Source organism: Salmo salar, chromosome 13 (genome assembly GCF_965601325.2).
Source record: "Salmo salar chromosome 13, fSalSal1, whole genome shotgun sequence".
Lineage (NCBI taxonomy): Eukaryota > Metazoa > Chordata > Actinopteri > Salmoniformes > Salmonidae > Salmo > Salmo salar.
Genome location: NC_138303.1, coordinates 18,445,001 through 18,460,000, shown reverse-complemented (window position 1 = coordinate 18,460,000; position 15,000 = coordinate 18,445,001). Strand labels below are relative to the sequence as shown.

The 15,000-nt window shown below is 46.9% G+C and overlaps 1 protein-coding gene across 1 annotated transcript in view; it reads left to right on the top strand.

Annotated features, from left to right (window-relative positions):
• The window catches only part of LOC106566529 (voltage-dependent calcium channel subunit alpha-2/delta-3), a 332,855-nt gene that overhangs the window by 284,263 nt on the left and 33,592 nt on the right, over positions 1–15,000 (top strand). The window contains 4 exon segments of the mRNA XM_082959689.1: positions 1–14; positions 5,179–5,249; positions 14,338–14,413; positions 14,577–14,629. The exon segment at positions 1–14 is cut by the window's left edge and continues 49 nt beyond it. Of these exon segments, the coding sequence (XP_082815815.1) occupies positions 1–14; positions 5,179–5,249; positions 14,338–14,413; positions 14,577–14,629 (214 nt within the window).

Genomic DNA, 15,000 nt, shown 5'->3' with positions numbered 1-15,000 from the left:
AGGACTACTCTCTGGTAAGATGTTATATCTCACACTGCACTGTCTCTGTCTGTGTGTCTGTCTGGAGAGATGATGGATCATAGATCATGTGGCTCCTTATCCCATTGTACTGTTGTCTGTATGTCTTAAAGGAAAACTCCACCCAAAAAGGATATTTTGGTGTTTGCTTCATTAGTCTATTGTTGACATAGTCCCAAAATGTTTTGCATGCCAGAAATCAAGTTTTCAAGATATACTGTATAACTTTCGAAATACAGAAATACAGCCGGTATGCTGATTTTCGCATCATATGATGTTACAGTTTTTTACAATCACTTTGGCACTAATTACAGAACCTTGTGGTCATTTTTCAAAACTCTAGACACAAAACTCAAAATAGTCATCACTTGTAACACAGGCTGTCCAATGTTCAAAACATTGCATTGTGCATTCATATGTTTAAAAAACCTTGCAATTTCACGATTCATTGGTTCAAGTGACGAATTTATCATGAAATACCATAGGAACATTCATTTAGATCACCCACACACAAGATACCGAAAGTTTCACTGTGTAGTTGTTCGTACTATCATTAAATATTGTAGTACAAGATAAGTGAAACATTGTTTCATTATGGTACTACACATCACTGTAAAATGACTAGTAGAGAGAATACTACAGACACAGTGGAAACATTGAACAAAATCTGAAATGCATTGATGAAATACAATAAAATCACAACATAGGGTTCTTTAAATCAATGCAAAAAATTATTAGCTACAAAAAGTACAAAAATGACAGTAAAACGTCAACTGCAGTGTTCCTCACCTGGCTTACTGTAAAAAGCAAAACAAAGGAATGATTACTGTACTATATTTCCATCAACCCTGTCTTGCGGATTTGGCCACAGGTTTTCATCCACATCACAATGGATGTTTTCATTAGTCAAATATCTTGGGAAGAATCTTCGGGCATGGTGAATCTAGGCCTGACACTGGTCTGCCGTGATGTCATTGCATCCATGGCATGGAGAAGGGTGTCTTGTTCGTGAGGGCGCCTATCATATACCTTCCACCTCCACGTGGAGAAAAATTCCTCAATCGGGTTAAGGAAAGGAGAGTATGGGGGTAAGTACAGGGTGGTAAATTGTAGATGGGCCTGAAACCATGCTTGCACCATTTTATCATGGTGGAACCTGACATTATCCCACACAATGACATAGGTCACGCCATCAGCTCTACAGACCTGATTTACCTCATCAAGGAAGGTTACAAGGAGAGCTGCATTATATGATCCAATACGAGGTCTGCGTCCCACCACACCATCTTCCGATATAGCTGCACACATGGTGATGTTGGTCCCATGTTGTCCAGGTACTTGGATGGTTGCCCGCTGGCCAATTAAATTCCGACCACTCCTCCTTGTCTTGGCCAGGTTGAAGCCTGCCTCATCCAAAAAGAGGAATTTGTGATGGTTTTCATTAGCATCCAGCTCCAAATTGACCACAGCCCGCTCTTGTTGGTCAGTCAGAATTTTGTCTCTGCCTCCCCTATATTTGGCCGTCTCAATTATGCAGGGAAAATGACAGTAAGAACACATTTAATCACATCACCTACTCTGTGGTTCACATTGGCATGCAGTATACAGTCATTTGACAGTTGAGAGTAGCCTAATGTTTAGTGCATGCTGAAGACTTACCGGTTCTCATTGAGGAAAGTTCTGATGATTGAGGCCACGGTTGATCTTCTGAGGTTTGGTTGAATCATTGTATCTGCCTCAGCCATTGTCATGCCATGATTTACGACATGGTCTACAACTATTGCTCAGATTTCATTGGACACTCTTTGCTGTTGCTGCCGCTGTCTTGGTCCGTGGCCTTGTCCTCTACCATGTTCCCCCACACCTCTCAAACGAGGCCCACGACCACCTCTCAGAAGGGGTGCTTGTCCCCTGTCATTCCTTTGACCACCACGTCGTCCTCGTCTTCCTCCTCCCACTGCTTGACCTCCATTGTGACCTGGATCACCTGCCGGCTCCATGCTATCGCCATGTTGTTGTAGGTGGATACCACTCATTTCACTATATACTCGTACCACAATGTGAAATCAATCATTAGTAACAAGTTGGCAGTATTGGAAAAGCAATTACAAAGGCCTGCATACATACACTCACGGCCACTTTATTAGGTACACATGCGTGTTAACGCAAATAGCCTGCTCCTTCGAACAGCGAATCATGTGGCTGCCTGCAACTCAATATATAGAGTATATAGAGTAGAGAGCTTTAGTTGTTGTTGGACCAAACAGAACAGGCAAGATGCGTAATCTAAGCAACTTTGATCGTGGTATGATTGTTGGTGCCTCACATGGTGGTTCCAGCATCTCAGAAACAGCTGCCCTCCTGGGATTTATACGCTCTACAGCCTCTAGAGTTTAAGGAGAATGGTGCGATAAACAAAACACTTTCAGTTCTGTGGGTAAAAAACCCTTGTTATAATGAGAGAGGTCAGAGGACAATGTCCAGACTCAAGCTAACAGAAAGGCCACAAATGCTCAAATAAGAGCTGTTTAAAACAGGGGTGTGCAGAAGGACATTTCTTAATGTACAACACCGTGAATAATTCAGGCTGTTGTGGAGGCAAAAGGGGGTCCTACCCAGTACTAGATAGGTGTACCTAATAAAGTGAGTTTACAATAATGTCAAATCTGAAAACATGGTCTGGAAAAGTGGTACATGGGACCATAGAAACAGTGCCTGATAAATAATGATGAAATATTACATCCATAGATAATGTAATGTGGGTCGTCTAAAGGGGACCAAGGCGCAGCGTGTATAGTGCTCAAATTTACTTTTAATTAATATACTTTTTAACAAAACAACAAAACGACCGACAACAGTTCCGTCAGGTGACATACACTAAACAGAAAACTACCCACCAAAACCCAGGAAGAAAAACCCCTACTTAAATATGATCTCCAATCAGAGGCAACGCGGATCAGTTGCCTCCAATTGGAGATCAACCCAAACAACCCCAACATAGAAATAGAAAACATAGATCATTGCTGGAGACTCTGGGCTGCAGGCTGCCGCTGGAGGTTCTGGGCTGCAGGCCGCCGCTGGAGGCTCTGGGCTGCAGGCCGCCGCTGGAGGCTCTGGGCTGCAGGCCGCCGCTGGAGACTCTGGGCTGCAGGCCGCCGCTGGAGACTCTGGGCTGCAGGCCGCCGCTGGAGACTCTGGGCTGCAGGCCGCCGCTGGAGACTCTGGGCTGCAGGCCGCCGCTGGAGGCTCTGGGCTGCAGGCCGCCGCTGGAGGCTCTGGGCTGCAGGCCGCCGCTGGAGGCTCTGGGCTGCAGGCCGCCGCTGAAGACTCTGGGCTGCAGGCCGCCGCTGAAGACTCTGGGCTGCAGACCGCCGCTGAAGAGCGTCGCCGGAGGCTCCGGACGGAAAAGCGTCGCCGGAGGCTCCGGACTGGGAGGTGTCATAATAGGTTCTGGACTAGTGACTGTTGTTGCTGGCTCCATGCCATGGATCATCTCTACAGGTTCTGCGCCAAGGATCACTGGAGGCTTCTTATCATGGATTATCTCTACAGGTGCCGGGCCATGGATTGTTCCTACAGGCTTCGTGCCATGGTTTATCCCTACAGGCTCTGGACCATTTATAATCCCTCCAGGCTTCTTGCCAAGGATTATTTCTTCAGGTTCCGGGCCATGGATTACCTCTTCAGGCTTCGTGCCATGGAATATCCCTACAGGCTCCGGGCCATGGATCATCACTAGAGGCTTAGTGCCATGGATCATCTCTACAGGCGTCGAACCATCGATTATCACTGGAGGCGTTGTACGTGGAGCAGGAACCGGTCTCACCGGACTGGGGAGACGCACTGAGGACTGAGAGCTCAAAGCAGGCACCGGCCGTACTGGGTTATGGATGTGCACTGGAGGAAGAGTGCGAAGAACTGGCACAGGACGTACTGGATTCTGAAGGCGCGCTGGAGGGAGAGCACGAGGAGCAGGCACAGGACATACTGTGCTATGGAGACGCACTGGAGAGAGAGTGTGAGAGGCTCACCACAAAAAGCATGGGGAATTGGCTAAGGTCCCAGTCCTGGCCCAGCCAAACTACCCATGTGCCCCCCCAAAAAACATTTTTGGGACTGCCTCTCGTTCTAACCAGGTAGGCTCCGATATCACTCGATTACCTGACCCCAAGTCCCTCCTCTCAATCCACTCCTGATGTGACCAGGTGTCTATTTCTGCCCGGGCACGCCTCTTGATCCAATCATGGTGGGTAGTTCTGTAACGTGGGTCGTCTAAAGGGGACCAAGGCGCAGCGTGTATAGTGCTCATATTTACTTTTAATGAATATACTTTTTAACAAAATGACCGACAACAGTTCCGTCAGGTGACAAACACTAAACAGAAAACAACTACCCACCAAAACCCAGGAAGAAAAACCCCTACTTAAATATGATCTCCAATCAGAGGCAACGAGGATCAGCTGCTTCCAATTGGAGATCAACCCAAACAACCCCAACATAGAAATAGAAATACTAGAACTTAAACATAGAAATAGAAAACATAGAACAACCCAAAACACCCCCTGTCACGCCCTGACCTACTCTACTATAGAAAATGACATCTTACTAGGGTCAGGGCGTGACAGATAATGTAGTCCAATTGGTTCATGTTCCACGGTAATTGGTGTTAATGGATCTCGTTATCCTGAAACTTTCATGATCTAAACATGGAATAGTGTTTGTCAGTTTCCATAAAACTATGCATTAAGAGTAATGCAACAGTTACTTATCATTTTGATCAGTTGTATCAATTGATGGTTAGATCATTGTAATGAAATTTCAGATGTAATGTGTGAATTTCATTTTGAAATGGTAATACTTTGATGTTAAGTTGTGTCATTTTGAACAGGTGATTTTAGTTCAATGAGTAAATTATCTTAGCTTTATGTGTATTGTATCCAAGCAATTGGTAAAAGTGTTTAGAGGTTTTAAAAATGTGCATTTTGATCATCAGTTGTGAGTTTTGTGTCTAGAGTTTTGAGAAATGACATCAAGGTTCTGAAATTAGTGCCAAAGTGATTGTAAAAAACTGTAATCAATAACATAAGGAGCATTCATAATACACAGACCAACCAAGCAACAATATATGCTAATTGATCCACCATGTTTTCTCTCTCTCAGACAGGGATGTTCTTTGGAGAAGCAGAGGGGGCAGTGATGAATAAACTGCTCCTCATGGGTTCCTTTAAGAGGTGAGTAAGCATGTGTGTGTGTGTGTGTGTGTGTGTGTGTGTGAGTGTGTTTGTATACATGCATGTGTGCATGTGTGTTCGCATGCCTGTGGTTGTGCATGTGAGCGTGTGTGCCTGTGTGTGTGCCTGTGGTTGTGTGTTTGTGCCTGTGGTTGTGCGTGTGTGTGTGTGTGTGTGTGTGTGTGTAGGGTTTATGTGTGCGTGTGTGTGTAAGTGTGTGTGAACGTGTGTGTAAACGTGCCTGTGGTTGTGCATGTGTGTGTGTGTGTGTGTCAGAGAGAGGGAGTGCAGTATGAGAGCATGTGTCCCAGAGTGCTGACAGCTCTTAACTCGGCCAATCATGTCAAGCTATTCAGCAGTGCCCTATGACCCCTCGGCTCAGTGAATTTCTCCGTTAGGGGATTAGAACAAATCTTTTCCTGAAAAGAAGGAATTAGGAGGACCGTGATTCAAACAAACACACACACGCACACACACACACATACACACATGCACACACACGCACACACAAAGGCGTACATGCGCACATTCATCCCTTTTGCAGACACATACAGGGCCTTCAGAAAGTATTCACACCTCTTGACTTTTTCCATATTTTGTTGTTACAAAGCGGGATTCAAATGGATTTAATTATATAAACAAAATACTCAAAAATGTTGTTTTATGAATGGAAAATAAAAAACTAATATATTTTGATTATATAAGTATTCAACCCCCTGAGTCAATACATGTTAGAATCACCTTTGGCAGCGATTACAGGTGTGAGTCTTTCTGGGTAAGTCTCTAAGAGCTTTGCAAACCTGGATTGTACAATATTTGCCAAATATTCGGAAAAAAAATATTCAAGCTCTGTCAAGTTGGTTGTTGATCATTGCTAGACAGCCATTTTCAAGTCTTGCCATAGATTTTCAAGGCGATTTAAGTAAAATCTGTAACTAGGCCACTCAGGGACATTCAATGTCATCTTGGTAAGTAACTCCAGTGTAAATTTGATCTTATGTTTAAGGTTATTGTCCTGCTGAAAGGTAGATTTGTCTGTTGGAAAGCAGGTTTTCCTCATAAAGTTTGCCTCTGCTTAACTCTATTCCGTTTTTTTTAATGCCCAAAAAATAAATAATCCTTAGTCCGTGTGGATGACAAGCATACTCACAACATAATGTAGCCACCACCATGCTTGAAAATATGTAGATTGGCACTCAGTGATGTGTTGTTTTGGATTTTCACGAAACAGTGCTTTGTATTCAGGACAAAAATATAATTTCTTTGTCAAATATTCTTCCATTATTACTTTAGTGCCTTATTGCACACAGGATTTTTTATTCTGTACAGGCTTCCTGTCACGCCCTGACACGAGAGAGAGGGTTTGTTTCTCTATGTGGTTAGGTCAGGGTGTGGGGTGGGCATTCTATATTTTGTATTTATTTGTGTTGGGCCGAGTATGGTTCCTAACCAGAGGCAGCTGTCTATCGTTGTCTCTGATTAGGAACCATACTTAGGCAGCCTTTTTTCCACCTGTGTTTGTGGGATCTTGTTTTTGTATTGCTGTGAGTAGCCTGCAAAACTTTTCGGTCGTTGTGTTGTTTCTTGTTTTGGTTTTTGCTGGTTCACCGTTAAATAAAATATGATGAACCCAACCCACGCTGCGCCTTGGTCTACCTTTAACGACGGACGTTACAGAAGATCCCACCACCAAAGGACCAAGCAGCGTGGGCCGATGGACTGGACATGGGAGGACATCCTGGACGGCAAAGGATCCTGGACGTGGGAGGAGATCCAGGCCGGAAGGGATCGCCTCCCATGGGAACAGGTGGAAGCAGCGAGGGAGGTACAGCGACGAGATCAACAGGCAAGGCAACAACGGAGGCCCGAGAGGCAGCGCCCCAAATGTATTTGGGGGGGGCACACGGGTAGATTGGCTAAGGCAGTTTTAAGACCTGAGCCAACTCCCCGTGCTTACCGTGGGGAGCGAGTGACTGAACAAGCACCATGGTATGCGGTGATGCGCACTGTGTCACCCATGCGCACTCACAGCCCGGTGCGCTCGGTACAAGCTCCTCACCGTTGCCGTGCTAGAGTTGGCCGTCAGCCAGGAAAAAGTGCGCCGGCTCAGCGTATCTGGTCTCTAGTGCATCTCTACAGCCCAGGTTATCCTGCGCCTGCTTTCGCACGGTACCCCCCCATTCACCAGCGCAGCACAGTTCATCCTGTACCAGCGCCCCGCCCTTGCTGGGCTACAGTGACCATCCAGCCAGGACGGGGTGTGCCAGCCCTGAGCTCCAGACCTCCGGTGCGCCTCCACGGCCCAGTGTGCCTTGTGCCTGCTCTGTGCACCCAGTCTCCTGTGTGTCTCCCCAGTCTGATGAGACTGGTTCCAGCTCCCCGTAGGAAGCCTCCAGTGATGGTCAATGGTCCGAAGCCTCCAGTGATAATCCATGGCATGAAACCTCCAGTGATGATCCATGGCCCGGAGCCTCCAGTGATGATCCATGGCCCGGAGCCTGTAGTGATAATCCATGGCACGAAGCCTCCAGTGATGATCCATGGCCCGGAGCCTGTAGTGATAATCCATGGCACGAAGCCTCCAGTGATGATCCATGGCCCGGAGCCTGTAGGGATGATCCATGGCCCAGAGCCTCCAGTGATAATCCATGGCACAAAGCCTCCAGTGATGTTCCATGGCCCGTAGCCTGTAGGGATGATCCATGGCCCAGAGCCTCCAGTGATAATCCATGGCACAAAGCCTCCAGTGATGATCCATGGCGTGGAACCAGTAGTGATGATCCATATCACGGAACCTTCCGAGACGCTCTCCAGTCCGGAGCCTCCAGCGACGCTCCTCAGCCCGGAGCCTCCAGCGGCGTTCTGCAGCCCGTATTCTTCAGCGGCGGCCTGCAGCCCGGAGTCTTCAGCGGCGGCCTGCAGCCCAGAGTCTTCAGCGACGGTCTGCAGCCCAGAATCTTCAGCGGCGGTCGGCAGTTCAGAGCCTTCGGCGCTGATCCACGGTCTGGTTCCTCCGGCGACACAGAAGCGGGGGGGGGGGGGGCTACGCCCGGACCCTCCCCTATAGGTTCAGGTTTGCGGCCGGGAGTCAGTGATAATCCATGGCACAAAGCCTCCAGTGATGATCCATGGCATGGAACCAGTAGTGATGATCCATGGCACGGAACCTTCCGAGACGCTCTCCAGTCCGGAGCCTCCAGCGACGCTGCTCAGCCCGGAGCCTCCAGCGGCGGTCTGCAGCCCCGAGTCTTCAGCGGCGTTCTGCAGCCCGTATTCTTCAGCGGCGTTCTGCAGCCCGTATTCTTCAGCGGCGGCCTGCAGCCCGGAGTCTTCAGCGGCGGCCTGCAGCCCGGAGTCTTCAGCGGCGGCCTGCAGCCCGGAGTCTTCAGCGGCGGCCTGCAGTCCGGAGTCTTCAGCGGCGGCCTGCAGCCCGGAGTCTTCAGCGACGGTCTGCAGCCCGGAGTCTTCAGTGGCGGTCGGCAGTTCAGAGCCTTCGGCGCTGATCCACGGTCTGGTTCCTCCAGCGCCCCGAACCAGAGCTGCCGCCAAGTACAGATGCCCACCCGGACCCTCCCCTATAGGTTCAGGTTTGCGGCCGGGAGTCTGCAACTTTGGGGGGGGGGGGGGGGGGTGTTGGGCCGAGTATGGTTCCTAACCAGAGGCAGCTGTCTATCGTTGTCTCTGATTAGGAACCATACTTAGGCAGCCTTTTTTCCGCCTGTGTTTGTGGGATCTTGTTTTTGTATTGCTGTGATCCACGGCCTGCAAAACTTTTCGTTCGTTGTGTTCATTGTTTTGTTTTTTGCTGGTTCACCGTTAAATAAAATATGATGAACCCAACCCACGCTGCGCCTTGGTCTACCTTTAACGACGGACGTTACACTTCCTTCTTTTCATTCTATCATTTAGGTGAGTATTGTGGAGTAACTATCCTCAGTTTTCTCCTATCACATTTAACTATGTAACTGGTTGAAAATCAAATCAAATATTATTTTATTTGTCACGTGGGCAGAATACAACAATACAACAACAATGTAGTTCCAGAGAGTTAATAAAATATTTACTAAATAAACAAATAATCAAAAAAATCTAATGAAAGTAACAAAAGAAAATTACCTAACAATAACGAGGATATATACAGAGTGTTCCGGTACCGAGTCAATGTGCAGCGTTACAGGTTAGTCGAGGTCATTTGTAAAGTGACTATGTATAGATAAACAGCGAGTAGTGGCTGTGTAAAAACAAGGGGTTCAATGTAAATAGGCCATTTGATTGTTCAGCAGTCTTATGACTTGGGGGTAGAAGTTGTTAAGGAGCCTTATGTATGGTCCTAGACTTAGTTCTCCGGTACCGCTTGCCATGCTGTAGCAGAGAGAACAGTCTATGACTTGGGTGACTGAAGTCTTTGACAATTTTTTGGGACCTTCTTCTGACACCGCCTAGTATATAGGTCCTGAATGTCAGGAAGCTTGGCCCCAGTGATGTACTGGGCCATATGCACTAGCCTCTATAGCGCCTTATGGTCAGATGCTGAGCAGTTGCCATACCAGGCGGTGATGCAACCGGTCAGGATGCTCTCGATGGTGCAGCTGTATAACTTTTTGAGGATCTGGACCCATGCCAAATCTTTTCAGTCTCCTGAGGGGGAATATGTGTTGTCGTGCCCTCTTCACTACTGTCTTGGTGTGTTTGTACCATGATAGTTTGTTGGTGCTGTGGACACCAATGAACTTGAAACTCTCAACCCGCTCCACTTCAGCCCCGTCAATGAGAATGGGGGCCTGTTCGGCCCTCCTTTTCCAATTGTCCACGATCAGCTCCTTTGTCTTGCTCACATTGAGGTAGTTGTTGTCCTTGCACCACACTGCCAGGTCTCGGACCTCTTCCCTATAGGCTATCTCATCATTGTCGATGATCAGGCCTACCACTGTTGTGTCGTCAGCAAACTTAATGGTGTTGTTGAAGTCATGCTTGGCCATGCAGTCGTGGGTGAACAGGGAGTACAGGAGGGAACTAAGCACGCCCCCTTGATGCGCCCCAGAGTTGAGGATCAGCGCGGTAGATGTGTTGTTACCTACCCTCACCACCTGGGGGCGGCCCATCAGGAAGTCCAGGATCCAGCTGCAGTGGAAGCTGTTTAGTTCCAAGGTCCTTAGCTTATTGATGAGCTTTGTGGGCACTATGGTGTTGAAAGCTGAGCTGTAGTCAATGAACAACTTTCTCACATAGGTGTTCCTTTTGTCCAGGTGAGAAAGGGCAGTGTAGTGTGTGATTGAGATTACGTCATCTTCTGTATTGAGCGAGTTACTGTTACTTCTTGCTTTAGTTTTCGCTTGTAAGCTGGAATCAGGAGGATATAATTATGGTCAGATTTGCCAAATGGAGGACAAGGGAGAGCTTTGTACGCGTCTCTGTGTGTGGAGTAAAGGTAGTCTAGAGTTTTTTTCCTCTGGTTGCACATGTGACATGCTGGTAGAAATGCGGTGCAACAGATTTAAGTTTTCATGCATTAAAGTCCCTGGACACTAGGTGCGCCACTTCTGGATGAGCATGTTCTAGTTTACTTAAGGCCTTATACAGCTCGATGAGTGTTGTCTTAATGCCATCATCAGTTTGTGGTGGTAAATAGACGGCTACGAATAATATTGATGAAAACTCTCTTGGTAAATAGTGTGGTTTACTGCTTATCATGAGGTACTCTACCTCAGGTGAGCAATACCTCGAGACTTCTTTAATACTAGACATCACGCACCAACAGTTATTGACAAATAGACAGCTGCTCTGTCATGCCGATGCACAGAGAAGCCACAGAGAAGCCAGCCAGCTGTATATTATCCATGTCGTCTTTCAGCCACGTCTCAGTGAAACATAAGATATTCCAGTTTTTAATGTCCCATTGGTAGGATAGTCTTAATCGTAGATTGTCCAGTATGTTTTCCAATGATTGCACGTTGGCCAATAATACGGATAGAAGTGGTGGTTTAGCTACTCGTCTGCAAATTCAGGCACCCTGCCCTCCTCCCCCTTTTCCTCCGTCTTTTCTTCACGCTGATGACAGGATTTGGGCCTAGTCTTGACAAAGCATTATATCCTTTGCGTCAGACTCATTAAAGAAAAAAATTATTGTCCAGTTCAAGGGGAGTTATCGCTGTTCTGATGTCCAGAAGCTCTTTTTGGCCATAAGAAATGTACAAAATGTACAAACAATGCGAAAAAACAAACAACATAGCACAGTTGCTTAGTAGCCTGTAAAACGGCAGCCATCCCATCCAGTGCCATTATTAATCACCATTGGGTTTCCTTCCTCTATGTCAACTGAGTTCGGACGCCTGTACCTTTGTAGCGACTGTGTGTATTGATACACCATCCAAAGTGTAATTATTAACTTCACCATGCTCAAAGGGCTTTTCAGTGTTTGCTTTATTACATTTTTACCCATCTACCAATAGGTGCCATTCTTTGCGAGGCGTTGGAAAACCTCCCTGATCTTTGTCGTTGAATCTGTGCTTGAAATTCACTGCTCGACTGAGGGTGAATTGTATGTGTGGGTTACAGAAATGGGATGGTCATTCAAAAATCATGTTAAACACTATTATTTCACACAGAGTGAGTCCATGCAACTTATTATGTGGCTTGTTCAGCAAATGTTTACTCCTGAACTTATTTAGGCTTGCCATGACAAAAGGGTTGAATACCTGACTCAAGACATTTCAACTTTTCATTATTTATACATAAAAAGAGTAATCTAAATCCATGTTCTATTCAGGCTGTGACACAACAACATTTTGAAAAAGTCAATAGGTGTGAATACTTTCTGAAGTTACTGTAGGGCTTTTGCCTAGTGGTTAAGAGCGTTGTACCAGTATTCGTTGCTGTTTTGAACACCTGAGCCGACAAGTTGAAAAATCTGACGATGTGCCCTTGAGCAAGACCGTTAACCCCAATTTCCTCCAGAGGCGCTGTACTACTATGGCTGACCCTGTAAAACAACACATTTCACTGCACCTATCCGGTGTATGTGACAATGAAACATCTTATTTTCATTTTACTACTCCTACGGGTCCTGGCCTAGCCGGAAAATGCCGGGAGCACTGGGTGGAGACTGGGTTTTCCATGATTAATTTGGAAATGTGACACGGGAGGATGTCATTCCAAAGATTATGTGTGTTATACACGCACGCACACACACACCCGCGCACACACACACCCTTGCACACACCGGCACTTGGGAAAACGTGTAACCCATAATTTATTGTTGCAAACAACACAGAATTGAGAAGATATGTGCTACTGACTGTGTGATAGTGATGTCTGGGTGTATTCGGCTGCTAAGGAATGCTGGCTGTAGTTTCAGCAGTCTTAATCAAACAATGTCAAACAATGGTAAGATGGTAAAATGCACGCCATTGCCACACAAGTAGTAACAGCATTTCATAAACTTGACAGAGTTTCCACTCAGACTCAGACAATACAATAATCATAATAATATGGTAATTTGACATAAAGTACTTCAGTATGTGGCCCGTGTGGGAATCAAAGCCACAACGCAACCCACAAAGCCATGGGAAATATGTTAAGAAGCATACAAGTGATTAGTATCTTTGAAGAATGATAAATTATATTTAATATGGAGGAGGATGTCTGATAAATGACTTATGTGTCATACGGAACCTTAAATAATGAGGAATTGGACAGACAGATCTCACAATAATCAAATCGGCATGATCAGACTTAAGCAGTCCACTATTGTCATCTGACAGGCTTTAGGCTGATTTAGAGTGGAGCCAACACGCACAGACGCACAGACGCACACACACACACGCACACACGCACACACGCACAGACGCACGCACGCACGCACGCACACACACACACACACACACACACACGAGTGAGAGAGCCATTGTGTGTAATGGTGCTAGGCTAACTTAGCGGTCCTGCTAACACCATTAACTCAGTGAGATTAGCGTTAATTGGATCCTGTCGCTGGTATCGGGGCTCAGGGGCGGAATAAGGCCCTGGGCTGTAGACAGAGTGGGCTGAGCATGACACACACACACACACACATACATACACACGGGTACTGGGACTGTGGAGGGAACATGTCCTAGGGCTGTAGACAGAGGCGGCAGAGCGAGGTCAAACTGTGGCAAACTGTGTAAGTGCATGTGTGTGTTTGTGCGTGCTTGCACGTGTTTGTGCGTATGTGTGTGTTTGATAACCCTGTAATGACCCGGCCCAGACAGAACCACATCTCAGCCCCTTATGGTGAGCCAAGGCCCCCATATCACCCCTTACCTCCCCATGTCCCCCCACGTCCCCCCACATCCCAGTATCCCTCCATGTCCCCCCACGCCCCCCCACATCCCCCCATACTCGACCTACTCCAGGGAACCCCTCAGGAAGGGGGATGAGGAAATATTAATCACAAGAAAAAGAAACAGTTGGAGGAGAGAAGGAATGAGTCCCCCTCTCTCTCACCTATGTAATGTCGGGGAGACCCCTCAGGCGTGTAACTATAGGAAGAGAACGAATGGAACATCCACTGCCCTCTATTAAACACTGAGTGTCCAAACATTAAGAACACCTTCCTAATATTGAGTTGCACCCCCTTTTGCCCTCAGAACAGCCTCAATTCGTCGAGGGATGAACTCTACAAGGTGTTGAAAGCGTTCCACAGGGATGCTGGCCCATGTTGACTCCAATGCTTCCCACAGTTGTGTCGAGTTGGCTGGATGTCCTTTGGGTGGTGGACCATTCTTGATACACATGAGAAATTGTTGAACTTGAAAAACCCAGTAGCGTTGCAATTCTTGACACAAATCGTTGCACCTGGCACCTACTACTGTACCGAACCCCATTCAAAGGCACTTCAATATTTTGTCTTGCCTATTCACCCTCTGAATGAAACACATAAACAATCAATCTCCCTCATTTATTTCTACCTTTATCTCTAAATAAATGGCAACATTTTTAGGCCTGTTACTTTGCTACATTTGGACTAGAAGATTTCCTCAAAATGAGGATTGTGTACTAATGTAATGATGGAACGGTTTTGACCGCCCCACCTCTCTTTACCCCTCTCCAGGGTTACTCTGTATGACTACCAGGCGATCTGTAGGATCTTTGCAGAAAGTAGTGACGGTTCCCGTGCACTGCTGGACGTGAGTACCCCATGTTTATAAATGTATCCTTCCAGCAAGCCCTCTCCAATCTCCAATCTGTTCATGTCCAATCCCCAGAAATACTGTTAATATACAGTACGTAGTTAGTGACATTATTTCTCAGTTGTAAATGGTAACTGTTATGTTCCTCTCCTCTCTCCAGCCCTACTTTGCCATCTTTGCCGCAGTGAAGTGGCTCCTTACAGAACTTGTCATGTAAGCTGTGTGTGTGTGTGTGTGTGTGTGTGTGTGTGTGTGTGTGTGTGTGTGTGTGTGTGTGTGTGTGTGTGCGCCTGGATGTGTGTGGGGGTGTGTGTGTGTGGATGTTTGTGTGTGTGTGTGCCTGGATGTTTGTGTGTGTGTGTGTGTGTGTGTGTGTGTGTGCGCCTGGATGTTTGTGTGTGTGCGCCTGGATGTTTGTGTGTGTGCGCCTGGGTGTGTGTGTGTGTGTGTGTGTGTGTGTGTGTGTGTGTGTGTGCCTGGATGTTTGTGTGTGTGTGTGTGTGTGTGTGTGTGTGCCTGGATGTTTGTGTGTGTGTGTGCCTGGATGTTTGTGTGTGTGTGTGTGTGCCTGGATGTTTGTGTGT